At 46.1% G+C, this 26786-nt stretch overlaps 1 protein-coding gene across 1 annotated transcript in view; it reads right to left on the bottom strand.

Annotated features, from left to right (window-relative positions):
- Positions 1-13925, bottom strand: part of GTF2B (general transcription factor IIB) — a 43704-nt gene extending 29779 nt beyond the window's left edge. The window contains exon 1 of the mRNA XM_077452957.1: positions 13770-13925. Coding sequence (XP_077309083.1) covers positions 13770-13786 — 17 coding nt within the window. The 5' untranslated portion in view covers positions 13787-13925. The remainder of the gene's footprint in view (positions 1-13769) is intronic.
- Between the last annotated feature and the right edge of the window lie 12861 nt (positions 13926-26786).

Genomic DNA, 26786 nt, shown 5'->3' with positions numbered 1-26786 from the left:
ACCTCTAACTGCTACTTTTGCAAAACAGATCAGTCTGCATATAAATGAGACACCTATAATATCATGTGAAATAGAGGGAAAAAGGAACGCAAATACCGAGTTACCAGGTTGCATTTTTTTTTTGTAGTGGCCGTTTAACTACAAATGGTGCATGTTGCTCACTCTCCATTTTACTATTCAGGTTAGTTTAATCTGCACACCACAAAACCCTATACAACCATAAATACCTAAATTTAATGCTACAGTCTTCAGAACAGATAAAAATCCACAGAGCCAAAAGGCTCCATTCACGACAACTGCAGCATGATCACACTGATTGGAGTGCCATTAAAGTGGTTGTACACCCTGTACAACCACTTTTACCTACAGATAAGCCTATTTTAAGGCTTACCTGTAAGTGCTTGAAATATCTCTTAAACCTCCGTGGTTTAGGAGATATTTACTAAAAAGACAACCGCCGATGACTATGGCACATTCGCCCTTTAGAAAGGGCACATCGTGCATTTCCATTAGAGGTCATGCAATGGCTGGCAGCTCCCGTGCCCATGTGCAGGAGTGATGTCATGCGACTCCGGTCAGTTACAGAGTTGGAGATTGCGGCCCTGGAAGGAAGAGGGGCAAAGATGTAAGCTCCCTGCTCGTGGGGATAATGGCAACAGCATGGGCTTCTGTGTCAGGCAAGTGACACATGATGCTTTACCTTTTCACGGAAATAAAGAGGAAATAAAACCCACCAGTGTTTACTTCCTCTTTAACCAATAGCATTGCAAATGCGCCCTGCGGTATGCCACGACTATGGAATTCTGAGGAAAATCACAGCGATTCCACTCGCGATTCAAATTGCCTAGGTGTGAATAAAGCCTAAGCACCGACTTATTTGCAAAACAAAAAAATTAAAAAAACACGCCCTACTATTGTACAAATTCAGGCTACTCCCTTCAAAGAGGAGTATGAGACATACTTTGAAACCATAAGGAGAATGGCATTACAATATTATGAAGTCATCAGCTATAAAACCTTTGAGGTCATATTTTGACAGTGACACTATCCTGCCTGAAAATGCTCATTAAGGATACATGCACAGCTACAACAGGAATAAATAACATTACATAAAAGGTCAACCTAAAACTCAGCATCTACTGAGTATTGTTCTAGATTGTTTACCAAACCCAGGTCACTGTATTTACTATATCTGGTCCATTACAGCACAACGAACATGGTAACGCAATTATTTTAGTAAATATAAACTGCTACATATCTTTTCTCAGCAGAGTCTTGTGACTTCTATCAGTGCCTGGTTAAAGAGGAAGTAAACCCTGATGGGTTTACTTCCTCTTTCATTCCCTGCAAAGGCAAAGCATAATGGACTACTATGCATCGCATAGTAGCCCATTATGTGTCACTTACCTGACACAGGAGCCAGCGAAGTCGCCGCTGTCCCCTGTAGTCTGCCACATCCATCTTGCTGGTGGCGTCTCGCAGCTCCGCCGCTGTCATTCGGCGAAGCCGCGATGGCGTCACTCCCACGCATGCGCACGGGAGTCGACACGCGCGGCAGCTCCATTCTTGAAAATGCAGCGCTCAGTGCGCCGCTGTCTACGGCGCATGTGTCGTAGACAGCGGTGCCCTTTTACGGGCAAATATCTCCTAAACCATATAGGTTTAGGAGATATTGCTTGGACCTACAGGTAAGCCTTAATCTAGGCTTACCTGTAGGTCAAAGTTGTTTGTAAGGGTTTACAACCACTTTAAGGATTTGGCTGTTTGGGAAGGTAAATTAAGTTTCTGTTTACTTTGAGGTTTTTGCACCAAATAGATGGCCATAGCAGATTTGCGACATTGGACATTTAAATGAGCCTTAGGCTCGGTTCACACAGGGGGAGACACGAGGCGACACGACTTGCCGCGACCTGCCGCGACCTCAGCGGCGACTTGCAAATGACTTCTGTATAGAAGTCAATGCAAGTCGCCCGAGGTCGCCCAAAAGTAGTACAGGAACCTTTTTTCTAAGTCGGAGCGACTCGAGTCGCTCCTCTTAGAACGGTTCCGTAGTACAGAACGGGGGCGACTTGTCAGGTCGCGGGAAAGGCAAGTCGTGTCGCCCCCTGTGTGAACCGAGCCTTAGTTGCTGGCAGGTCACAGGCCTGGAAAAGGACAATTTGTGTCAAAAATAAAAATGCCCATGCTTGCGCCAAGTCTGTCATCACCTACACTGTGGTGTTATTGTAAGTTAGAACAGAGTGTTAGCATTACGGTACCATTAGGTAACATTTTCCTGCATGCAGTAGCTTGTAACCAGCTTATGGCATCAGCACTAAGTCACTGATGAGGAATAAGTATGCAAATATGGACTTCTGACTTTACACCTTTATTTCCTGACCTGCATTCTTGTGCCAGCTCATTGCATCTATATACTGAAATCTGAGACTGCCAGGAAACTCCCATATACAGAAGGTATATGCTGTAACAGTCTATGCTTCTCTAAGATTAGCTTTTCTGTGTCTATAAAGGCAAGATATTTTTAACTTTAAAAAAATAAATAAATAAATAAATAAAAAACACAACAACATCCCACCCTTTTCCCCTTATACCTACCCGAGTTTGATCTCAATCCAGCACTGTACTTGAAAGCAGCGGCACTATCGCTTACAGAAGGGGTAGGCAACCTCGGCCCTCCAGCTGTTTTGAAACTACAATCCCACGAGACATTGTAAGACCCTGACAATCACAGGCATAACTCCTAGAGACAAAGGCATGATGGGATTTGTCATTTCACCACAGATGGAGTGACAAGGTTGCCTACCCCGCCTTACAGGGTGGACCGATAGTGGCTGGAGCCATTGGCTCCTGCTGCCAATCAAATTCTGTGAAAAGGAAGTGAGGGGGTGTGGCTAAGCCACACTGTCAATAGATGCAGACAGTATGGCTCGAAGGTGTACAATAGGAAGCAACTTGCACACTGGAGGAGTTAGGAGCGCCAAAGGACCTGAGAAGAGGATCAGAGTGGCTCTGTACAAAACCACCGCACCGAGTAAGTATGACTTTTTTTTTTTATATTGTTTACAATCACTTTAACGCTGAACTTCACACTCTATCAACAGTGACTATTTGTAAAGAGAATGCTGCTGGATTTAGTAGATATGAAAGTATACAATTTACTTGTTTTAAAATGTCTTTTCTCAAAATTCTTCATCATACAGCCCAGGAGTCTTCACGAGGAGAGGTCTCAACCAATAACACCCTCCCCCTGCATAAGCGGAGCGGACACCCCATCCACCTGCTAAGCAGGGATCAGTGGATATTCTCCTGAGCTGGCGGAATCCACCCCATGTGAAGGAGGCCTAACTTTTTAATCTTTATCTGGCTAGCATTAATAAATGGATAGTAAAGTATATTGCATTAGATTTACAGATTTATTTATTTTACATTTATTTTTTTAAGAAATGTAAAAGAAAGGGCTGCGGACGTAGCACCACCTTATCCTTGTGAAGAACCAGGTAGGGAGACTTTCACGTCAACGCTGCCAATTCAGAAACTCTGCTGGCAGATGAAATTGCCACTGGAAAGACTACTTTCTGAGAAAGAGTCAACAAGGGAATCTCCCAAATATTTTCAAACGGTGGTTTCTGAAGAACCGATAGCACCAGATTCAGATCCCACAGAGACAGCAGTGGTCGAACTCGAACCCCTTGCACAAATGTACTCACCAATGAGTGAGTCGCCAAGGGACGTTGAAAGAAAATAGCCAAGGCTGATATCTGCCCATTCATGGTGCTTAAAAGCAAGTTTCTGATCCACTCCACGCTGCAAAAACAGCAGGATCCTGGAGACTGTGTGGATGTCGCTTCACACATGGAGATGTAGGCCTTCCACGTATGATAAATCTTCAGCGAAGATTACTTCTGTGCCCTCAGTATAGTGAAAATAACCAAGTCTGACAGACATCTGTCCCTTAGCACCTGGCTTTCAACAGCCATGCCGTTAAAACCAGCGACGGTAAAGCAGGATGAAGTATCGGACCTTGCGAAAGAAGGTCCTCTCGCATCGGCAGCTGCCAAGGAACATACGCCACCAGTCGTACTAGGCGGGTGTACCAAGGACGCCAAGGCCAATCAGAATCTGTGTAGCAGGAGCTTTAGAGGGTGGGTGGGGGGAGGCTTAAATCAGCCGACAATGCCCCCATGGAGCCACCAACGCGTCAGACACATCCACCCAGGGGTCTCTTATCCTGGACACAAACCTCTGCACCTTCTGATTGAGCCGAGGGGCCACCAAGAGATCCACATCTGGTACGCCCCACCTTATGAGCCGGAATACATTCGGATGCAACGACCATCCCCCTTGGTCCAGCATCTGAACACTTAGGTAGTCCGCCTGCCAGTTTTCTACGCCCGGAATCTATATGGCCGTCAGGGTCAGCACTTGTCGCTCTGCCCACTGTAGGATGCGAGCGACCTCCCGTGCTGCAGCCGAGCCCCATGTTCCTCCTTGATGGTTGACATATGCCACCGCTGTGGCATTGTCTGACTGAATCCTGACCGGACACCCCTGCAGCCTCTTTGACCATGTGGAGAGGCAACGCCTGATCGCCCGAAGCTCGAGCAAATTGATCGGTAAGTGGGATTCCGGCCACATCCAACGGCCCTGAGCCGACTGTGCGCTCACAACTCCCCCCAACCGGTCAGGCTGGCATCCGTTCTGATCACCGTCCAATGGAGAGGAAGGAACGATTTCCCGGACCTAAGGGCCGGAGACCTCAGCCACCAGAGCAGGGAATCCCTGACTAACCGGCTCACCCGAATTTGACAATCCAGGGATAACAGATTTGTCCCATTTTGACAAAATCTTTCTGCAAGACACGAGTGTGAAATTGAGCGTACGGTACCGTCTCGAAAGTGGCTACCATGAGACCCAGGACTCGCATGCAGAAATGCAGCGATGACCACCTGCGGTTCACCAAGAACCTCACCGCAGCTTGAAGAGTCTGCAGCTTGTCTGACTGGAGAAAGACCCTCGCTTCTGAGGAGTCCAGCAGTAAACCCAGGTACTCCAAGCATTGAGGTTCAGTACCCAACCAAACTCCCAGAGTTTGCATGGTGATCACCACATCCTCACTTAATTCTGAGGATGAAGCTGCTCTCACTAGGAAGTCCTCCATGTAACCCACGATTGCGATCTCACATTGCCTTAACAACGGCAGAATTGGTGCCAACACCTTGGTGAAGACACAGGGTACTGACGCCAGCCCAAAAAGGGAGAGCCACAATATTGTTAGTGCTCTTCCGACTGCAAACTGCATAAACCTCTGATGCCTGGAGGCACACAAGTACATGCAAGTATGCATCCTTGATGTCCAAGGAAGTCCCCCTGGAGTGTGACCACAGAGCTGATTCCATCCCGAACCTTTGCACTTTCACAAAGCTGTTAGGGGCCTTGAGTTCCAGGATTGGGTGGACCCCTTCCTTCTTTGGAACTAAAGATTGGAGTACAATCCCTGAATCCTTTCCAGCGTCGGCACAGGTAGCAGGTCCTGTACTGCCCCAAACAAGGTCTCCTGACGAGCCAGAAGCAGATGAAGGTTGGAGGGAAAAAATCTGTTTGGTGGACAATAAAGAAAACTATCTTGCATCCCAATTAAACCAGGTTGCAGACCCATTGGTCTGACAGTAGGTAGGTCCACCGAGCTGCAAACTCCCGAAGGTGACCACCCAACCTCGGGCAGGAGCACACATTCATGCGGTAACATTATTCCTCGCAGACTTGTTTGGCTTGCGAAACCAGGGGTGCCTTTGTCCTTCAGCAGGTGCCTTGTCGGACTGGAGTCGACAAGGGCGGGTAAAAAAGCCGTTTGAGTGGAAAAGAGGGCCCTTGCCTACGGCGTGGCTCCTTACCCTTTCTGGACTGCGGGAGCAACGTGCTCTTCCCATCAACATTTTTAATGTCATCCAGCGAAGCTCCAAATAGCCTCTCACCGTGGAAGGGCAAATCCGCCAATGCTTTTTTAGATGCCTGGTCCACAGACCAGCATTTCAGCCAAATCAGGCGCCGTAGCACCACTGCTGATACTGATGCTCTAGAGCCGCATCAGACATACTTAAAGAGGAAGTAAACCCTAATGGGTTTACTTCCTCTTTTTTTCCCTGCAAAGGTAAAGCATAATGGACTACTATGCATCGCATAGTAGCTCATTATGTGTCACTTACCTGACACAGGAGCCAGCGAAGTCGCCGCTGATCCCTGTAGTCCGCCGCATCCATCTTGCTGGTGGCGTCTCGCAGCTCCGACCAATGACAGCGGCGAAGCCGCGATGACGTCACTCCCGCGCATGCGCACGGGAGTCGACAAATTAGGCAAATCCATTCTTGGACTTGCCGCATTTAGTGCGCCTGCGCGCCGCTGTCTGCGGCGCATGCGCCGTAGACAGCGGTGCCCATTTTCGGGCAAATATCTCCTAAACCATATAGGTTTAGGAGATATTGCTTGGACCTACAGGTAAGCCTTAATCTAGGCTTACCTGTAGGTCAAAGTGGTTTGAAGGGGTTTACTTCCTCTTTAAGGCCATGCACCAACTGATCTGCCAGTTCTACGCAGACCGGGGGAAGTCTGTTGCTTCTCCAATTCACGGTGCAGCAACTTTGCCCATTCAGTAAGCATCTGCAACACCAAGGCTGTGGCCAACACAGGTCGTAACGCGGACCCCACCACCATAAACAAGCGGGCCACTGCCTCGGCCCACCTGTGGGCAGGGCCCTTGAAGGCAGGAGTCACTTCAATCATGGTTACTTTATTCAACCTGGATACCGGGGGGGAGGGGGGGGGGGGTCAACGACCGGAAGAGATGCCCATTTTTTTCAGGAGGCTCGCCTCAAAAGGGTAACACCGCCATTCTTCTTGGGAAAATACGTTAACACCTTAGGCTTGCAGGACCCAAAAGGGGCCGCCATCTCTGCAGATGCCCCTGCTGTATCTTCAGGGTATGCCGCACCGCTGTGATAAGTGCTCCTACTAGCGCGTTTTCCTGCGCTAACCTGGACACAGTCATCCTCACTGTCCACATTCTGACACGTCAGAACAGGGGCCACCTGTCACAGCAGGGTCCGAGTCTGAATCGGCTTTCCCCAGAAGACTGGGGGGGTGTTAGGGGGCATTTATTATCCCCCTTGCGCCCGCACGCCACCTCCACCCCAGGAATAAAGGACCCCAGGAATAAAGGACCGCCAACAAAGCATCCATAGGCAACGCATTTTGTGCAGGCGAGCCGGTTGCAATAGCAGGGATGTCTGGTGAAGAATCGCCAGCATCTGACGCCATGCTGACCCTCACTCACCTGTCCCTACTCAGGTACTTAAGGCAAGGTACACAAAATCCCACCCTCCTAGCTGCTCGCAGACTGACGGGCCCCCCCGCAGGACTCACCACCCTGACCGATACTGCGCTGTGCTGCCGCCGTCCGCTCTGCCCTGTGTCAGTTACGAGCTGTTCCGAGTGAAAACCATGCCGTTCTAGACGCATACAGTCACCAGTGCTAGAGGTAAACTGGGCTGAGGCTACAAGAAAAAGACCGCCGGCCATTCTAGCAAAAAAACCTCAGAGAAAATGGCCACCGAACCTTCTAGGAAATGGCTGGCAGTAATACACAAACTAAGGCGGCCTCCCCTCATGGCAAACAGCATGAACATTCCACTGTGGCCAGATAAAAACAGGGAAAGAAGGAGCGGACCCCGACAGCCAGAACAGCACCCCCCCCATCAAGGCCCGGAGCCCCCCCAGCCAGGTACATACACACCATACCTCATGCCCAGTCACACAGCGGGCCCAACATGGGGAGGAGGGAAGAGGGACAGGGAAAGAAGAAAGGGAGAGCGAGACCCACTAGTCAACCTCCCAGGGAATGCCCAGCTGCTCCATCCTGCCGTGGCAAGTGGAGCCATACTCACCCCTCCTGTTGGGACTGCTGGACGCATTCCACCACAGACATATCACCCGAACAGTAGGGGGTGGCTGTCAGCCACAGAAAACTGACACGGACAGCAGTAGCCCGATCATATGTGTGCCCCGAAGCATATAGCTCACCGGCCGCCCCTGGACCAGAAGGGGCATGTTGTGGCCAACCCAGCACATAGCTAGGGTCTGCTCACGCTTGATGGCCAGGCTGGGGAGACAAGGATCTATATTATCCAGCCTGTCACCCAGCCCGGCTGTTGATTGTAGATCACAGGATCAAAATTGTAGAAAAAAAAAAAAATGAAAAAATTCCCAAGACCAATGGTCCCCTAAGGGACCCATGTCTTTGTACACTAGGCAGGAAAAAAAAAAAAAAAAAAACTGAGCTCCAGAAGCAGAGTGAGGGGTTATAACCAAGGGGCAAGTGGGCACTGGCAGGGCTGACATCAGTCCCGATCACGGCCGGTGATCGGCTTTTTTTTTCTCCTCGCGCTATCAGCGCGAGGAGGAATAATAGCCGATTACCGGCTCCGTTGTATCACATGATCAGCTGTCATTGGCTGACAGCTGATCACGTGATAAGGGGTCGGGAACGACCCCTTGCTCAGATCAGTGATCAGGCGAGTCTCAGACTCGCCGATCACAGAGCGCGCTCCCCTCAGGGGGCGCGCAGGCCGCTCGTGCACGGGACGACATCAATAGACGTTGCCCCGGCAAAGGAGGTCCGCGCTGTAGCCGTCATTCGGCTATAGCGCGGGTCTCAAATGGTTAAAGGAGCTGTGTCTGTCAATGAACAAAAGAGGTTTTCAGTAGGAAAAAAAAAAAAAAGAAGAAAAAATTGAAAAAAGTACTGATAATGGCCGCCAAAAACGCACATGACTGGCATGTTTGCTATAGGTCATGTAACTCAAAATGCATCAAAAACACAAGACGTACATTTTTGATGCACCCTTGCTGCATTATCAATGCATTTCAATTGGGAGGTGCATTTTGTGTTGGTGTTTTTTAAAGCAGAGTTACACCCAAAAGTGGAACTCCCGCTTTAAGCACTCCTGGCCCCCCTGACATTTGGCATGTCATTTTGGGGGGGGGGGGGGGGGGGGGGATGTACCCTTTTTTCGTGGGACTTCCTGTCTTACTTCCCATCTTTGGCTGCCTAGGTGGCCCCTCCCTGGCAACAATCTTCTGGGACAAAACTCAGGTCCCAGAAGATCGGCTGGCCAATAGGCTGTCACCATGATGGCGCTGAGTAGAGGAGCTAGTCTCCGGGCAGCCATATCGCTGGACCGTGGTGCAGACATGTGTTGGTTTATTAAAAGTCAGCAGCTATGCTTTTTGTAGCTGCCGACTTTTAATAAACTGCAAAAGCGGGTGGAACTCCACTTTAACTGACCAAATATGCACCAAAAATGCAGCAAGCAGGATTTTTAACACCACTTCAAAAGTCGCCGACAAATTAATATTCATTTAAAATTGTTATAATAAAAAAAAAACAAAAAAAACAAATACAATACATATATAAAATTACAAACTTTTTAAAATCATAAATTTCGGTTTTGGCCACTTAAATCCTGTATTTTCGGTTTAGGCACCAGAGTTTTCCATTTGGTACACCATTAAACATTTTTCATATTTTCAATATATTCTTTAACCTTATATGTAATAAAATTTGTATTTTTTATATTTACATCTTTTGGGGTTTTCTTTGCCTGATATGCCTACAATAGTCCCTGTCCCATTGGAGGGTATTTTTTATGCTTTAAATGGGACGGTGGAATTCTCATAGCTTTCCACCCCTTTCATTGTTTTTCATAGTAAAAACATTTTTTTGGTTGTATAATCATTAATGGGGTCAAATTGAAGTTTGTTTTTTGACCATAGGGACAAGAAAATTTAATTAAGGATAGAAATCTATTGAATGTATCAACTTCTAATGCCCCATACACACAGTCGAACATTCCGACTACAAAATCCATCGGATTTTGGCCCAAACTTGTCTTGCATACACACAGTCGCACGAAGTTGTTGGAAAATCTGATCGTTCAGAACACGGTGACATAGAACACGTACGACGGGACTATAAAGAGGGCAGTACCCAATAGCTTTCATCTCGTAATTTATTCTGAGCATGCGTGGCACTTTGTCCGTCGGAACTGTCTACACGCGATCAGAATATAAACGATTGGATTTTGTTGTTGGAAAATTTTAGATCTGCTCTCAAACTGTGTGTCGGAAATTCAGACGGAAAAAGCCTGATGGAGCCCACACAAGATCGGATTTTCCGACAAGATCCGATCGCACATTTTCACATTTTGTACAGGGCATTACAGTATTCTTACTGCCTCACAGAAGAAGTCCCATTAGACGAAACATACGTCAGGCTAGGCATGGGGCAGCGGTGAAGTCCGAGCACCCATGGAGGGTGCTGGACAAATGAATGTTTCCATTTGAGCCTATTTTATTGTTTTTGCTGTAAGCACAGCTTTTAATAAAATTCCTGTGTGCTTTTAAAGAATGTTGCGCAATGAGTTTATCTTCCTCTTCTCCGCACTCTGGAGTTCCCTTGATTGGCGATGGCTGTGAGGGATACACCTGTGGAACCTAACCAAGTAGGCTGAACAGCTGATGCAGTTATACCTATAGTGAGGGGTGAATACTCACTGATGCACACATAGACCTTGGGAGGTCTTAAATATCTGGTAAGCAGATATATGTACCCTATCCTGTGGAAAGCGCTGGGTGTCTTCACCGACTGAATATTGGATCAACACACTTTCAAGTTCACATTATGGATGTTTAGTTGGGATATTTGGATTATTTTCCATTCTCATCTTTTTCATTTCATATAATAGATGGTCTTAAATGCACTTTATGTAATAAATTTTGACAGCGCAACACGTGGATTTGAAACAGTGTATGTTAGTTTGCCTTTAAACACCTCAATACCAGGCACTCACGTCCCCTGCCTGCCCAATTTTCGCTGTTTAAATGACAATTGCGCGGTCATGCTACACTGTACCCAAACAGAATTGTTATCATTTTGTTCCCACAAATAGAGCTTTCTTTTGGTGGTATTTGATCACCTCTGCATTTTTTTTTTTTTTTTGCTAAATAAAAAAAGTTTTTCCATTTGTTTCCGTTATAAAATTTTGTAAAGAAGCAAGTTTTCTCCTTCACTGATGGGCACTGACAAGGTGGCACTGATATGCGCTCATGGGCGACACTGGTGGGCACTGAAACTGCACTGATGGGTGGCACTGACATGCCACACTGCTAGACATCACTGATGGCACTGATTGGCAGCTGCCTGGTGGTCCAGGGTTGTGCCAATCCCTGGTGGTCCTGGGTGGGCATCCAAGGGGGCTGTGCTGATAAACAATCAGCACAGACCCCCTGTCATGAGAGCAGCTGATCGGCTCTCCTCTACTCGCGTCTGTTAGACGCGAGTGAGGAAAAGCCGATCAATGGCTCTTCCCGATTACATTGTGATCAGCCATGATTGGACACGGCTGGCCACATGGTAAAGAGCCTCCGTGAGAGGCTCTTTACCGAGATCAGTGTAGCGGTGTGTCTGACTGACACAAAGCCCCACCGATCGGCACGCGAGAGCGGTCGTTCTGGGTGGACATCATGATGGCCTCCCAGAACGAGAGCCGCTTCGCCTTTTGACGGCCGGCAGGCGTGAGGTGGTTAATAAAGTTAATTCATTCCAAAATGTAATGTTAAAAGCAAATTAAATCTTAAACTACTTTTGAACATTTGAATGCTCAGAATATTAGTAGGAGTTCTCGTTTGAAATCCTAATAGCATATATCCCACTTGAAGTGGAAGTCCAGGCTAGATACAAGCTTAAAGTGGTTGTTACCTTTCAGAAAAAGTCATTGCCAACCTCTTATCTAGGCATAGTGCACTTTTTTTAACGAAGCATCTAAATAGCTTTTTTTTCAGCTATATTCAGACCAGTCACATGACTCCCAGCCGCTCTGCTACTCTGATCCAGGGCTACAGCAGGAGGGGCAGACATCTCCTTCTGACGTCAGCCAAGGAGGATCACGTGGCTGCTCGGCCCCTCCTGCTGTAGTCATGGATCAGGAGTAACAGAGTGGCCGGGAGTCACGTGACCCGCCTGAATATAGCTGAAAAAAAAAAAAAAAGTGCATTTAGATGCTGTGTGTAAAAAAAAAAAAAAAAAAACACAGAGCCGACAGAGTGTGATGAGGCGGGACAGAGGAAAGCTGCGGATGAGAGAGGGGCACAAACTGACTGTGGTAATCAGGGCTCAAGAGCCTGATTAGCATGGTCAGTACACAGAGGGGGACACAGGAACTGGCAGGATCAGCCAGGTTTTTTTTTTACAATTTAGATAGGGGTAGGTTGGACAGCACTGTGTTGTTTAACCTGCTATAAAAGGGAACAGGATCTCTTTTTTTAGGGTTCCAAAGTGCTCCACCTCCCCCCCATCATCTATACTAACTACCCTGTAGAAATAAGGTGCTTATACTTAACTATTCTCAGGGCGCTCCAGTCTGGTCACCTGGGGACGGCCCCCAGCGGCTGCCTTCAGGGGAGAGCGACAGCTGACCATGGATGCCCCATATTAAGCCTATGGGTGGCATCGCCGCAATCACCCATCCATCGTTTTGACTCTCTCCTCTGAAGATCACAGGATTGTACAGCTCTGAGAATAGGCAAGTATAGGCATCTACGGGGTAATTAGAAGGGTGGTGGGAGCAGCTTTAAAAGGGGTTGTAAAACTTTGTGGTTTATCACCTCAATGCATTCTAGAGCAGCAGCAGCCCCCCCAGTGCCCCCTTTTTACTCATCTGAACCCTCTTTCTCGCACTGGGGAAGAGCACGCCAGCTCTAGCCGGTGTCGTGTCCTGATTGGCTAGATTGATAGTAGCACAGCCATTGGCGCCTGCTGCTTTCAATCAAATCCAATGACGTTGGGGTACAGTCTGGCATTCCCGTCTATGGACACAAATGCTGGACTCAGGAGCGTGCCTGCAAGGTAACCCCCTCGGGAGAGTGCTTCTCCAAGGGGGTTATCTGATGTGGGGAGGAGCCGCGAAAGCCACCGGGGGACCCCAGAAGAGCAGGTTTGGGGCCACACTATGCAAAACGAGCTGCACAGTCAAGGTATAGGTTTGTAATAAAAAAAATAAATAGCGAACCCTTACAATCGCTTTAAGCTTAGATCCACTCTTGAATTGGCACATAGAAGGTGAGAGACTGAAAGTAAAGATTTCGGGGGTTTTCCTGCACCCGGGGAGCGGCTGGTGCCATACAAGTGGATGGCTGTAGGTGGACACAGTCCTGTAAATGCCACATTTCCCAAAAAAGCTAAAAGGTCTGCGCTGAGGAAATGTCGCAGTCACATACGCAGAGATGCACAGAGGTCATTAAGCGGTTTTTGAGTTCAGCCTCTCTCTTGTATAGCGGACTGTACGTGACAGCCGCAGCCCGGGGTGCAAGAAAACTAATTTTAGGATTGGTTTATCTTCTCACCACCCAGACCTTCGCCCTGGGCACAGTACAGCAACTAAAGTACTACAAGTCCCAGGAGCCACAGCCTGCAGTACTACTCCGGCTGTAAAGACTCCCTCCCTCCTGTCACGCCACAGCAGTGAGTGTGTGTAGAGAGCAGGAAACTCCAGCTCAGGACAAAGCCGTGTCTCACACACCCGTCCCCGGACTGCCGCTGCTCCCTACTGCGTAGCACCACCAACCTGCCTTCAGGCAAGCCTAGTCACCGTCTGCCGCCCGCTGACATTCACACGGACACAGCAGAGCTCGGCAACACACACAAGAGCCGAGCCACTCACCGACTCGTCGACGCCATTGTTACGGCGTCCGCTGTTCCCCGTACAGTAATCCGGCAGGCACCACGCTTCTGTTTTTATAGAACACGGTCACGTGGCTCTAAGGGGAAGCCGTGAGCACAGAACGATTCATTGTTCGCTACGGCGCAGGCGCACAAGAAAATAGCCCGTCGTACTACGCATGCGTACTCAGGTTTGCTTGCTGTGGAATGCGTGTCGAGTCACTGTAACCTAGATGAGCTACGCATGCGCGTACAGTGCACAGCTATTGTAGTTACAGTGTAGTTTACAGGGAAAAGAGGAGGTGGTGTCTGGGCTTTAGGGGGGCGGGGCTGTTGAATCTCAGGGGGTGCTTGTGTCTATGGGAGAGCGACATATAATACTGTTTTATGGTTTTGTAAACACAGCAGGTTATATAAAAGCTTTTGGGCAAGTTGAAATTCTTTAAAAAGCTCAGAGATTGAAAGTTATAATTAGAGAATTATAGGGCAGTGAAAATAGACACAATACAGAGTAATGGCTGGTGTCAGCAGGATTGTGTACACAGGTGTTGTGCTTTCAAGTCTAGAGGAATGCAATACTGGCAGGTGGGATACAAGCCAGGAGGAGGACCAGTGAAAGCCAAGTGCATCTGTCAGTCTATTATTATTATTATTATTATTATTATAATACAGAATTTATAGAGTGATGACAGTTTGTGCAGTGCTTTATAATATAAAGGGAGACAATACAAGAGGGTTAGGAGAGCCCTGCTCCTCTGAGCTTACACTCTAATAGGGAAGGGCTGGCGAAACAAAAGGTAGTAACTGTGGGGAAATAATTCATGGGAGAAGTAGAAGATTTGGCTATTAGCTAAAGGCAAGATAGACCTCCTGGAAGAGATGAGTTTTTAGGCATCGCCTAAAAGTGGGCAGAGTAGGAGATAAGTGGACAGATTGGGGTAGTGAGTTCCAGAGGATGGGAGAGGCTCCGGAGAAGTCCTGGTGACAAAGGAGCTAGAGAGCAGGAGGTCTTGGGAGGAGCAGAGACAGTTTGGGTGATATTTGGAGATACAATTGTTGATTTAGAGTTGTACATGGCTTGTTATTGTTAGTGTTTTGATCATGCATTCTGCATGATCTCAGAAACAAATCCATCTGATGTCATCAACGAAAGCCAATGGAGACCGGATGGAAAGGATGGGACATGTCACATTAGTCACAAGATCTAAAGCCACTGTAGCACACTGGTGTTTAGGCAGGGTTTCTAATGCACACGGTTAGAATATCGTTCGGAAAAAACGTTCGCCAATTGTAAAATTTGTCGAACGTGCATGCGAGAACGCCAACATTGTATCAATAGATGTCGCCCAATATTCGACATATTAGCGATCGTTAACAACATAAATTGTACAATTGTCCTTGATCGATTATATAAGCAGCGGAAATGATGTAACAAGGACTCGACCTTTGAGAATCCTCCAGCGGAAACCCGTCAGATATTTTTGCTGTGCACGATACATCTGTCATTGGAGGTGTTGCAATAGTCGTGGATTGTGGTCCAGCTATGGATGCTCAGAGGAAGAGAAAGCTAGCAATTGCTATGCTGGTAATAATGGCATTGGATAAGGAGGCTAAATTACTTCCGGGGTTGGATTTTAACATGCGCATGCACTGTCGATTTATCAAACTATTTTTGTTCGATTACACTACTTATCGTTTGAAAATCAATCGTTTTTGCGAAAAAAAAAAAAAAAAAACGTTGGGGGTTTTTTTTCGGCACAAAATTTGCATTTCGAGAATCGAAATTTAACCACTAACATTTCGAACGGCGAACGATCAAGCGCAGCGGACGTTTTTCCGAACGATATTCTAACTGTGTATGGCCAGCATTACAAATTTAGTCTGCCAGGTGGTAAGTGTCCTGGCTAATTGTTAGAAGATCCACTAACCTTTGCCTAAATCTGGGTTTGCTGCACCTCTCTCTTTTGTCACTGGGTGGCACTGTTGCCAGTGACATTAGATGGACAAGGGCAGAGTAAATCAAGACTAGGAGTGGATTGGTTGTCACAGCCAGTTTTCTCTGTCCTTGGCCTGCTGGGAGAGCCTATTGATTTGGGAGGAGTCAGGTGATCGCTTTTCTGTGCCACCTGGACAGCTGTCTGGGTGGACGTGTGTTAAAATGCTCTGGGTTGCTAGGCTAGAAGCCTACTTCAGGAGTACCTGGCTGTTAGGCTGCCTGAGGCCTATCCAAGAGTAGGAGAAGCAGCAGGGTTTCAGCCGGATGGGGAAACCAAGTTGTTGCTATCGGGAACAATCATTCTGTTTGCAAGTGGAAATCAAGGCTAGAAGAAAAGAGGGAAGCAGTCACCACTAAGATAGAGACCATCCCTCCTGTTATCAGAGGCCAGTTTATGGAAGCCTGAAAGAAGTACCAGAGCAGCCTTTTTCACTAGCGGGGGTGGGGGCGGTGAAGAAGTGGGAAAGCTTCAGAAAGTGCCAAACCAAGGGCCCAGCAGGTTAGCGGGGGGTGACGCTTGAGGAGTATGCAGCAGGTTAGATGTGGAAGAGCTTAGAGGATCCAGTGACAACTGGGATCTTGAAGTTTAGTAGGAGACTGGGAGCTCAGTAAGTGAATATCTACATTGGGACACTGAGATGTAAGAGAAGATTTATACCAAGTTACTGTGAGTTACGTGTAACAATCTCTATTGATTGTTGTAATAGGAGACAGCAGTTCTACAAATACAGTGGTCATATCCGGCTGGAAGGCCCTCAACCTGTATAGCTGTCTGCCTATTAATTTGTCTTTGAGTCTGCCAAATACCATTGCATCTGCCTAAGGCCGCGTACACACGCGCGGACTGTTCGCCCAACCTTGTCCGCTGAACAGTGTTTGGGCGGACAGTCTGCTCGTGTGTGGGGCTTCAGCGGACAGTTTCAGCGGACAGTTGGCCGAACAAGGTCTTACGGAAATTCCGAAAAACTGTCCGCTGAAACAAGGTTTCAGCGGACTGTTCGCTCGTGTGTAGGCTTGTTCGGCCAACTAAGTCTCGCGCACGCTCAGAAAGGATTTCCACGTCGGAAGGTTGCATTGCAGTGTATAGGACGTCGTATTTTTCGTCCCGTCGTACGTGCCGTTCACGTCATCGCGCACGGTTTCAGCAAACTGTTCGTCCGCCGTGTGTGGCCATGTCCGTCCATGCTAAGTTTGAGCGGACTGTTCGCTCAAACTGTTGGACGGACAAAGTTGGGCCAACAGTCCGCGCGTGTGTACGCGGCCTTAGTGTGTCCTGGTCCTAATCCCTTCTCCCCCAGTTCTTGCTAAGAGACAACAAATCTGTTCGCATCTAAAAGTGACTGGCACCCAATTATTCCATCTTGCATTACTACATCCATGCCTAGTAACTCACTGCACTCTACAAGGAAGGATGTCAGCTCTCCCTAATTCTGGAGGTCACTATTAGGCCTTTGGAGGTCAGGGCCAGCGCTACGCCACTAATGGCTATTGCTCCCAGGCTGGCTGAAACTTTATAGAACCTCCTTCACTGGCTAGGCAGCAGCTAATGAGCAACACATTGCTGGCTCAGTGAGCTAGGGAGAACATAAGTGGTCTCTAAGGCCTCTTTCACATGACCTATCCGTTCAGGTCCGCCTGTACGTTTTTTAGGCCGACCTGAATAGATGCTCCATAGACCTCTATGGAGCGTCGGATGTCAGCGGTGACATGCCCGTTGACATCCGACCCACTCTGATCTGAAAAAGTGTGACGGAGGAAAAACCTACTTTTCCATCCATCTATGGATTGAAGTGGGTGACGACGGACTCTGCAGTCCGTCGTTATCCGATCTCCCATAGGGGAGAGCGGCGCTCTGACGGGTCCATCCCTGTGTAGTGTGCAGAGACAGATCTGTCATCTTCCTGCTCAGCGGGGATCGGCGGAGCGATCCCCGCTGTGCAAGCAGATGTCCACGGGGCGGATCATCACGGATCCATCCTGTGGGAAAGAGCCCTTCGGCTGGTTTCACACCTATGCACTTTTAGTGATTTTTGCATTTTTCAGATTTGCACTACAGAACGTGTTCCATGGGAAACCATGTTATATGGACTGTAGTGCAAATCTGCAAAATGCTCTAAAAACTGCATAGGTGTGAATCCAGCCTGCCTGATTCACACTTGTGCAGGTTGCAGTTTGCATATTGCAGGTGCATTTTGTGTTTTTAAATACACCTCTTTAAAGTCGTTGTATGTCTGCACATCAAAAAAAAAAAAATCCCTGCAAGGCAAAAGCATAATGAGCTTTTTTGCACAGCATACTAGCTCATTATGAAATACTTACCTTAGATCAAAGCCCCTGTATTGCAGCCCGGTCCACGCTGAGGGAGCTGACATCTTGCCCTCTGCGTTTCTTCTGGCTTCGCGGCTCTGGTGCTGTGAGTGGCCAGAGCCGCGCATGCACATGGGAGTCTTCTTCCCGGCAAGGTCCAGCAGCGGACCTTCAGCCAGGCATTCAGAGTGCATGCTCCGCTGACATCAGCAGCTGCATGCAAAGGGAATATCTCCTAAACCGTTAAGGTAAAAATGAAAAATTAGGGTAAACAACCACTTTAAACCATTGAAGTCTATGGGTCTAAAAACCAGAAAAAAAAAAACATGGTCCTTTCCATAAAATGCACAGATGTGAACTACATCCATAGGAAACCATGTTAAATGGACTGTGGTGTGTTTCTGCAAAACTGAAAACAACAAAATGCATAGGCGTGAACCAGACCTAAGGGCTCGTTAACACTAGCAGTTGTGGGGCAGTAAAATCCCACAGCACTTTTATTGTCCGGAACTGGTATGGCTTCTTTTTTTTTTTTTAACATATTCATTTTATTAAGTATTTGCAAAAGGAAGTACAATACACGCCAGAAGGTCAAATATACAATATGTATAGCAATGCTGAAAACAATCTTGTACATCGACCAACTCTATTATAATGTCCTAAAAAAAGAAAAAAAGTGAGGTTTTAATGATTAAATGGAAACTCGCCATTATCAGGGGCACTACTGGGAGGGAAACACACCATTATCAAGGGGCTGTTATGAGGAAGGTAAAGGAAGAGGAAAAAAAAAAACACACCAAACCACCCATCCACTGATGAGCTCTCCCTATCGCTGTGCGCAAGGTCAACACTAACCCAGTACATGCCTAGAGGTCACAGCTTGATACCAGAATTAGGGCTGTCAATGGTCAGACATACTGTATGTTAGCCACACAAAGAATCCTTGCCCTCCTTGGGTATCACTGTGATGTCTGCTTTCAGAAGCTGGAGTGGGAGAGGGTGACACCAATGAGTTGAATGCTGAGAGAAAACATGGAGTCCAATGTCAGTACAGCGATCTCCCCCGCTGAGCTACTGTGTTCTGACAGGGGGACGACCCCCCCCCGCTAGAACACACAGTCAACACTCTCAGCCATTGGCTAAGAGCGCTGATCAGGGGACTTTTTTCAGTCATGCCCCTTCGAAGCCAGCTGAACGACCAGGTTCTGTCGGACTGGCCGCTGTACACATAGGCCGAATGTCAGCCAGTTTATATTGAACTGGCCAATGCTGTCCAATATTCGGCCCGTGTGTGCCGCCCTCAAGGGATAGCCAGAGGGCTGTTGGTAGTAAAATAAGCTCTGAGCTGAGCAATATGTTCCTCAGATGGAGGGGAATGTGTGGATTCCTTGTATAATCAGGTGCAATAAGATTAGAATGGTGTAGCGATATCATGGGTTAGACATGGGTCTTACCTGAGTCGTCCCAAAGGGCATGCATCGTTTAGCTTGGATTGGCTTTGCTAGAAATTTCCAGTTATTGTTGTCGTACTCATAGAAAAGTTTTTGGGAGGAGAGAAAAAGTTGCTTAGTGACCTTGCTTAGCTCTTTCCGCAGTTGTATGCACATTTTCATGAGGAGTGCTAAAGTAAACAGCTACACCTTTTAGCTGCAGAGGCAGTGGCCAGGGGTGTACAGCCACCCAATCCCTATCACATGCCATATTTCCCAAGGCAGGCCTGGGACCGGCATGGCAGGTGCTGTCAGCAAACATCTGTTCATTGATCTCCCCCCCACCTAGTACAAACGCAGAAGCAACATGCATTACGTCATTACGGGGTTAGGCTGCCACAGCAGCCAGGGAAGAAGATAGTGGAGTGAGATCTGCATTCCGTTATCTTCAATGGAAGGAAGGTGAGACATCAGGGATCTAAAAGATTGCACTGCATGTTACATATCACTCCACGCACTGGAGTGAGTGCAATAATTCTATGCCCATTATGTATGATTACATCTAAACTGATGACCTAAAAGGCCTTTTAAGCATTACCTATGGAAGATTTAGGGTAACAAAGCATTATACGGGAGAATGTGATTTTAAGGCTTGACATTTTCAGTATCCATCAACCCAGCCTTTTATATTTTACCAAAACTGGGTAATATAGTGCCTTTATGTACCCTAAAACTAAAGTTCATGTATTTTTTACTGAAATTTTGTGCTTAATAAATGGTTGCGCTAGTGTGATATTACAAATTGGAACTACCGCTATTTTATTTTCTAGGGTCCCCAATTTTAAAAAAAATTATGTTTCTGGGGATTTTAAGTGCTCTTCATGGCAAAACAGATTTTTTTAAACCTGTGTACAAAAAACAAACCAACCACAAAATCAGCTTTGGCAAGTACAACTCTGGGATAACATCGCTAATAGATGGCATTAAAAATAAATAAATAAAAATATTTGCTCTGTTTACTTACCAAAAGTCGTGGTTACATGATCCTCCAGTGCTGAGACTTTCTCCTCTTTGTATATTTCCTGCTGAGATCCTTCGTCTGGGTCTATGTCAGTGCCTGGATATTTCCCTTTGGCTGTCCAGCTGAGGAGGTCCTCTCAAGATCTATAAGTGGACTGATAATGGACCGCGGGGAGTAATTAGGAACCAGTGTTTTTGGTTGCATCTGTCACACTGGACTAGCAGTCCCAGCAGACAGATACAGCATCAGCAGGGTACCTGGATGGAGGGACTTAGGTGAGGTTATTGGCTTCACCAGGTAAGATAACAATGAAAACCTGGATGATGGATTAAGCGATTTAGTGGATATTCTTGGAGCAAAAGTATTTCTTTCTTTACGCAGACCATTGTAATTGCTGTTTGGTTGCATTTGATGCTTAGGCAGGTCCAGGTCATTGATGTCCTCAGAAGAGGTCTGTGGCGGGTGGGATGCTGGAGGTGTCATTGCAGGACTCCAAATAATATATAGCAGAGGTGTCTAAAGCAGCGGCGGGGTCAAGGGTAGTCTAAAGCTCACTATACACTTCACATTCTGACTGTACAATCTCCTTTACATTTACCAGAATTTTGCAATATGAGGACCCGTCTAAATAATTCCAATCAATTTGTATCCAAACAGGCAAACATTTTATACCTTTTATATAAATCTTTTTGTTACATACAGTGTTTTCCCGAAAATAAGACCTAGCGTTATTTTCCAGAAGGGCTGCAATATAAGCCCTACCCTGAAAATAAGCCCCATTTTAGAATGCTTGTAAAATCCTATAATCCACTCTATTACAGTAGTATATAATGTACAATGTGTGTGTTTCTGTAATATAAATGTGGGGAAGAGAGCTCTGGTGGGTCACAGGAGCGCAGAACATGGTTATAAACGAAGGTATTTGGCACAATTATATTACAGAAACACACACATTGTACATTATATACTACTGTAATAGAGTGGATTATAGGATTTTACAAGCATTTTAACTCACACTAAGCATTCCTGTCAGGCAGGGAGAGAAAGGGGGAGAGAAGACAGCACATTACATGGACTTAACCCGAAAATAATCCTTACTGTGTCTTTTGTTGCCAAAATGAATATAAGACCCGGGCAACATGGTACTATATATGGTTGAAAAAAAAAAAAGACAAGTCCATCCAGTTCAACCTATGTGTGTAATTTTTACACGCTTTATTTTCAGTTTTTTTTTTTACAAGCTATTGACACTCACAGCTAGTATCAATTTCTGGAGAAAGTTGCTCCACATTTTTACTGCTCTAAGGCTTGCCATAAATTATACAATTTTTGTTCTACAACTTTCCTTTAGATTTACCAAAACCATATAATATGAGGTCACATCTGAATACTTTAGATTTTCTATGCAATCAGGCAGGCCATATAGGCCTATATAGGTGAAGGTAAATTTAAAAGAAATCGAACAAGAAAATTATATGTAAATGTATGGCCAGCTTAACAGTGAAGAACCCTTTCCACAAAACTAAGGTGATCCACTTGCCGACCAGCTCATGCCGATATATGTCGGCAAAGTGACACTTCTGCACAAATCACCGTACCCCCACGACAGCTCCTTTAAGAGCCGTAGCAGGCTTGTGTGCCCACTGCACGTGACCAGCGGGCACAAGAGCCAGAATGAGGATTTGTGTGTGTGTAAACATACAAATCCATGGGAGGAGAGACAGATCCCATGCTTCTACTAAGTAGGAACCACGATCTGGGCCCCCTCCTCCTATTCCAAACATTTGCCCTATTGCAAGTAGAGTTCGCTCTCCCAAACCATATGCTATTTTGCTTATTCCAAGTGAGGCATGCACTACATACACAATTTTCAGGTACGTAACCGGTTTTGCTCTCTCTGTATGGTTTGGATGTAATAAAAAAAGATGAACTACGTCAACTTATGTCCATTTTTTGTGACATGATTATCACCCCAGCTGCTTTCTCTATAAAGACTAGATGGGTAGATGAGGTTGGAGAGCAGGATGATGAGGAATGAGGATGAGGAATGAAGTGAAGTGCTGGAAACCTGTAAACCAGTGTCTCTCAACATGTCGGATAGACGTACGCATGTATATATCACACATAGAGCATATTTAAAGTGTTTGTTAACACAAAAAAACACTAAACCTGGCACTTCCTGTATCCCCTCTCTAAACAGACCATGATAACCAGGGCAGCTCCGCCCTGATCCATGGTCAAAGTGCGTCCCTCCGTCAAACGTAGCTGTCCCCTCTGCTCTTTTCTCTTCCTCCATGTCAGCGTCTTCTGCGTCTCTGTCTCCACCCCCCCCCCCCCCACCCCACGCTACTATTACAAATAAAACCACTAAAATTACCACTGCCAGCCCCTCTATTATAGGCATTGTTTCTGCGGGATCTCCCAGACTGACATCAGAGGGAAATCACGGCCCCTCCCACAGAAGCAATGTCTTGGAGCTGCAAAGCGGCCACGAGTCACGTGACCGGCCTGAAGACAGGTATAAAGGGGTATTTAGAGTGCTTGTTTTTACAAAGGACTTGGATAGTGTGGTATGCTAGCCTCTAATAGAGGTACTGGCAGTGAGTAATATGTAGAGTTAACAAACACTCCAGAACGGCTGGCCAGGTTTTGTCCTTCTCTCAGTTCCCTATGCTCTAGGTGCTTGGGCTCCACTGGTACCTTTGGACACCTCCTTTGGCACTGCCTTTGCATCAGTGGGTTCTGGGCACAAATAGTACAGTTCCCTCACAACCAGATGGGCCCATCGATGGCAGTGGACCCCAGGTAATGTCTCTTGGGCCTATTTCCTGACACCGGCACGAATAAGCACATGCTTAAATTTCTTCATGAAACTTTGGAGCTTGAAAGATCATAGCCCGCGTTTGGATTCAAGCAGCTACTTCTACTTTCGCACCCTACCATACAAAAGAGTTATTTATGTTAATAGGGGATATCCAGACAAGTACAACGAAATATGGGATAGGTGGTTACAGTCATCATCGACATCATAAGTCTGCAGTGTGTACCCCCTACTGTTGACATTAAGTACTTACTCTAGGGCCTCTGCCAAAGGCTATAAGGAGGTCTACTCTTTAGCATGTCTAAATTATTTGGGACCTGGGTCTCCAGATAAATGTACTATATATATATTAAAAAATCTAAGTTTTACTCTGATCACAGGAATTCTTCACCCCCATTTTTTGTTTCATTTTTTCTTTTGCTTTTGTAGGCAACATATCGCTGCTGTTCTATAAGGAAATGACTCACCAGGGTTGTTTTTTTGTTCTCTTTACTGGGTTGTATATTTATGTATATGATATTATTTACATTATTCTTGTGCATCTCTGTACAAAACTCAATAAAGTTTTTGTTTCCAATTAAAAAAAAAAAAGTTAAACCTTCTAACCTCGAATCGTGACCACATGTCTCTTTCAGGGACCCTAGAGTAAACCATTTATTGCAATTACTGAAGTCATCTTATATATGTGTACATTTGTAATCATATCTACTTTTAAGTGCCTGTTCTTCCAATTTGAATGACTACTCTTGTAATCGATCCTCATAGCGGAGGTCCTCAATCTCCCTTGATAACCAAAACTGAACTGCATATTCAAAATAAGGCAAACCAGTTTTTTGTAATCGGGTACAATTATTCATTTATCGTTTTAATGTATGCCCTTTAGGTCTCTTGCTTACGATACTCCTGTTTGAGCATCTACTTTTTCAGACATTTTTTTTGTATGGTTTGCACGCATTTTTCCGTCGAGCAATTTTCGCGCACGAAAAACGTATTCTCACGTTTTTGTTCTGCACAATATGTAAATGAACATTTGCGCACATTTATTACTGACCAAAACTGCAGATTTTTCTTCTTTTTTTTTTACTAAAGAATGCACGGCTCTTGTTTATGAGCCGGTGTGTATAGGCACATTACAATTATTGGCTGTATTTTAGCTCTGTCCTGAGCTTTTCCAAGCTGCAGTCTAAAAGAAGCCTTATAATGCATGAGTGTATTTTGCTAGCTGCAGCTTGGCATTGCAACTTATTGCTAAGTCAGGGCTCCTCAAGCACCCCCAGATCCTTTTTCATCATTAATTCTCACAGGGTAGCCCCTCCTAATGCATATTTTGGCACAACTTTACCTTTCTCAATATTGAACCTCATCTGCCATGTAGAGGCTCAACCCTCTTGTAATAATGTTACATACAGTGCAAAATGTATTTCCCTGATCCTGGCGGTGTCCGCCGAGGTATCTCCCAAGTTGTCGGACAGACTCACTCACCTCTATATACTCCATCGCTCCTATGTCACCCCCACCCGGCTATCAAAATATAAACCCGATTTTGACCCTGTATGTCCCAGATGTGGAGACGCGGCCAGCACTTTTTACCATCTTATATGGACCTGTCCCCCCATACAACGGTATTGGGCACAGATAATTCAATTTCTGCATGACCACATGGGCTCCCCCCTCACTCTATGCCCACGGCAGTGCATTCTTGGCCTTCTCCCCATCCGGGAGGAGAGCAAGTATCTTAGGATCTTCCTTCAAGAGGCTCTCTTTGCTGCTAGGATGCAAATAGCTCAACTATGGCTTCAACCCCAATCCCCAACGATCCAGCAGTGAAAGAGAGCCATCAACCAAACTGTACCATACAAAAAATAATTTACTCTAACCGAGGATGCCCGCAGAAATTTCACAAAATTTGGGATAGGTGGCTAGAGAGTTCCCTCAGCTGTGTGTGATGAGGTGCCGGGTGTGTGAGGAGGGGGTGGGCTGTCACCTCTTGGGGTGTCCTTCTGGGGGCCTTGTGGTGTTCACCTGTATACTGCTTATGGATATTGTACCGTGTACACTGTGTCTTTTCTCTTACTATGTCAGACATAGACTATTCTCTCCTTCCTGATATTTGGTGCCTGTTGCACCAGTTCTCGACTGTATATTATTATGTCTACTCTTTTTTTTTTGAATGCTCAATAAACTTTGGCTTGGTTAAAAAAAAAAATGTATTTCCCTGTATAATCGACAAACACAGAAATTGAGCTTAAAATTCCAGCCTCTGTGTCATAAATAAATTGAACAGAACCCCGGGGCACACCCCTCACAATTCTAGACCGTTTAAGCAGCCCATAGATGATTTTTTCCCCCTCCAACCCGCTGTGCCTTTGTATTCGGATGGTGGGTCCCTGTCATTGGAATACACTGATCAGCACTGCCAGCTATAGTGCAGCACTGATCGAGCAGCAAACATTCAACAGGGTGGTTGTACAGAAGTTAATTGGTCCCTGCTGAACCGATCGAATTTCAATTCATGTATGGCTGGCTTTAGAGAAGGAGTCAATTATCTCTCTCTCAGGACCAACTGATGTACAGGTTTCTTATCCGTACATACAATTGCATCAGCTCCAACAGACCTTGTTTTTTAGATCAAACATCGAGGAGGTACAGTATCAATGCTTCAGCAAAACCTTGATAAGCTATGTCCACAGGATTTCCACTATCCAATTTCTCGCTTACATTCTCACAGACTGATGCCAGGATTAGGTTTCTCATATAAAGCTTCTATTAAAGGCTTGTTGCAAAAATTAACAAAATGTACAGTATTTGAATTAGGAATTTCAATGTACCTGTAAATTTCATAACTTGAAGTACAATAGAGGACATAGGAATTGATTTTTAAGCTGGTCATATAAGGTTCAGGTTTTTCATTCCGCATTCACCCACTACATTTAAGGTGGATGGGGGAATCCTCCCTGCTGCACTATTGTATTCTAACAGCACAGAGACTCCCCACTGTCAGATTACACAGATCAGCACTGCAGCCACCGATCAAATCGACTTATCTAACAGGGCTGTTAAACAGAATTTGACACACATCTAAATTCAATCAGTCCCTGCTGAACCAGTCAAATTTTGTTCCATCTATTGCCACCTTTAGACTATGGGGTATATGCTGCCACCGTTAAGTAATTTTTTTTTTGGCAATAGCTTTGCTAGGTCCACCCCCAGTGTATCCATATAACTTCATCCACTCATTGAGGTTCCAGTTTGTTAGCAAGCAGTAAGAAGATCACAGAGGAAAGAGGGAAGGAATGTGTTCTGTAATGTATTCCAAGATATTTAAAAAGGTACATAAAATTTCTACTATAGTAAACATACAGGACACAAGAATTGATTCTTAGACTGTGGGACATCCCCAGGGGCGGACTGACCATTGGGCCACTCAGGCACTACCAGAGGGC

Source organism: Lithobates pipiens, unplaced genomic scaffold (assembly GCF_037356315.1).
Source record: "Lithobates pipiens isolate NorthernLeopardFrog02 unplaced genomic scaffold, aLitPip1_a1.2 Scaffold_23, whole genome shotgun sequence".
NCBI classification, from domain to species: domain Eukaryota; kingdom Metazoa; phylum Chordata; class Amphibia; order Anura; family Ranidae; genus Lithobates; species Lithobates pipiens.
This window is presented reverse-complemented; position numbering and strand designations above follow the sequence as displayed.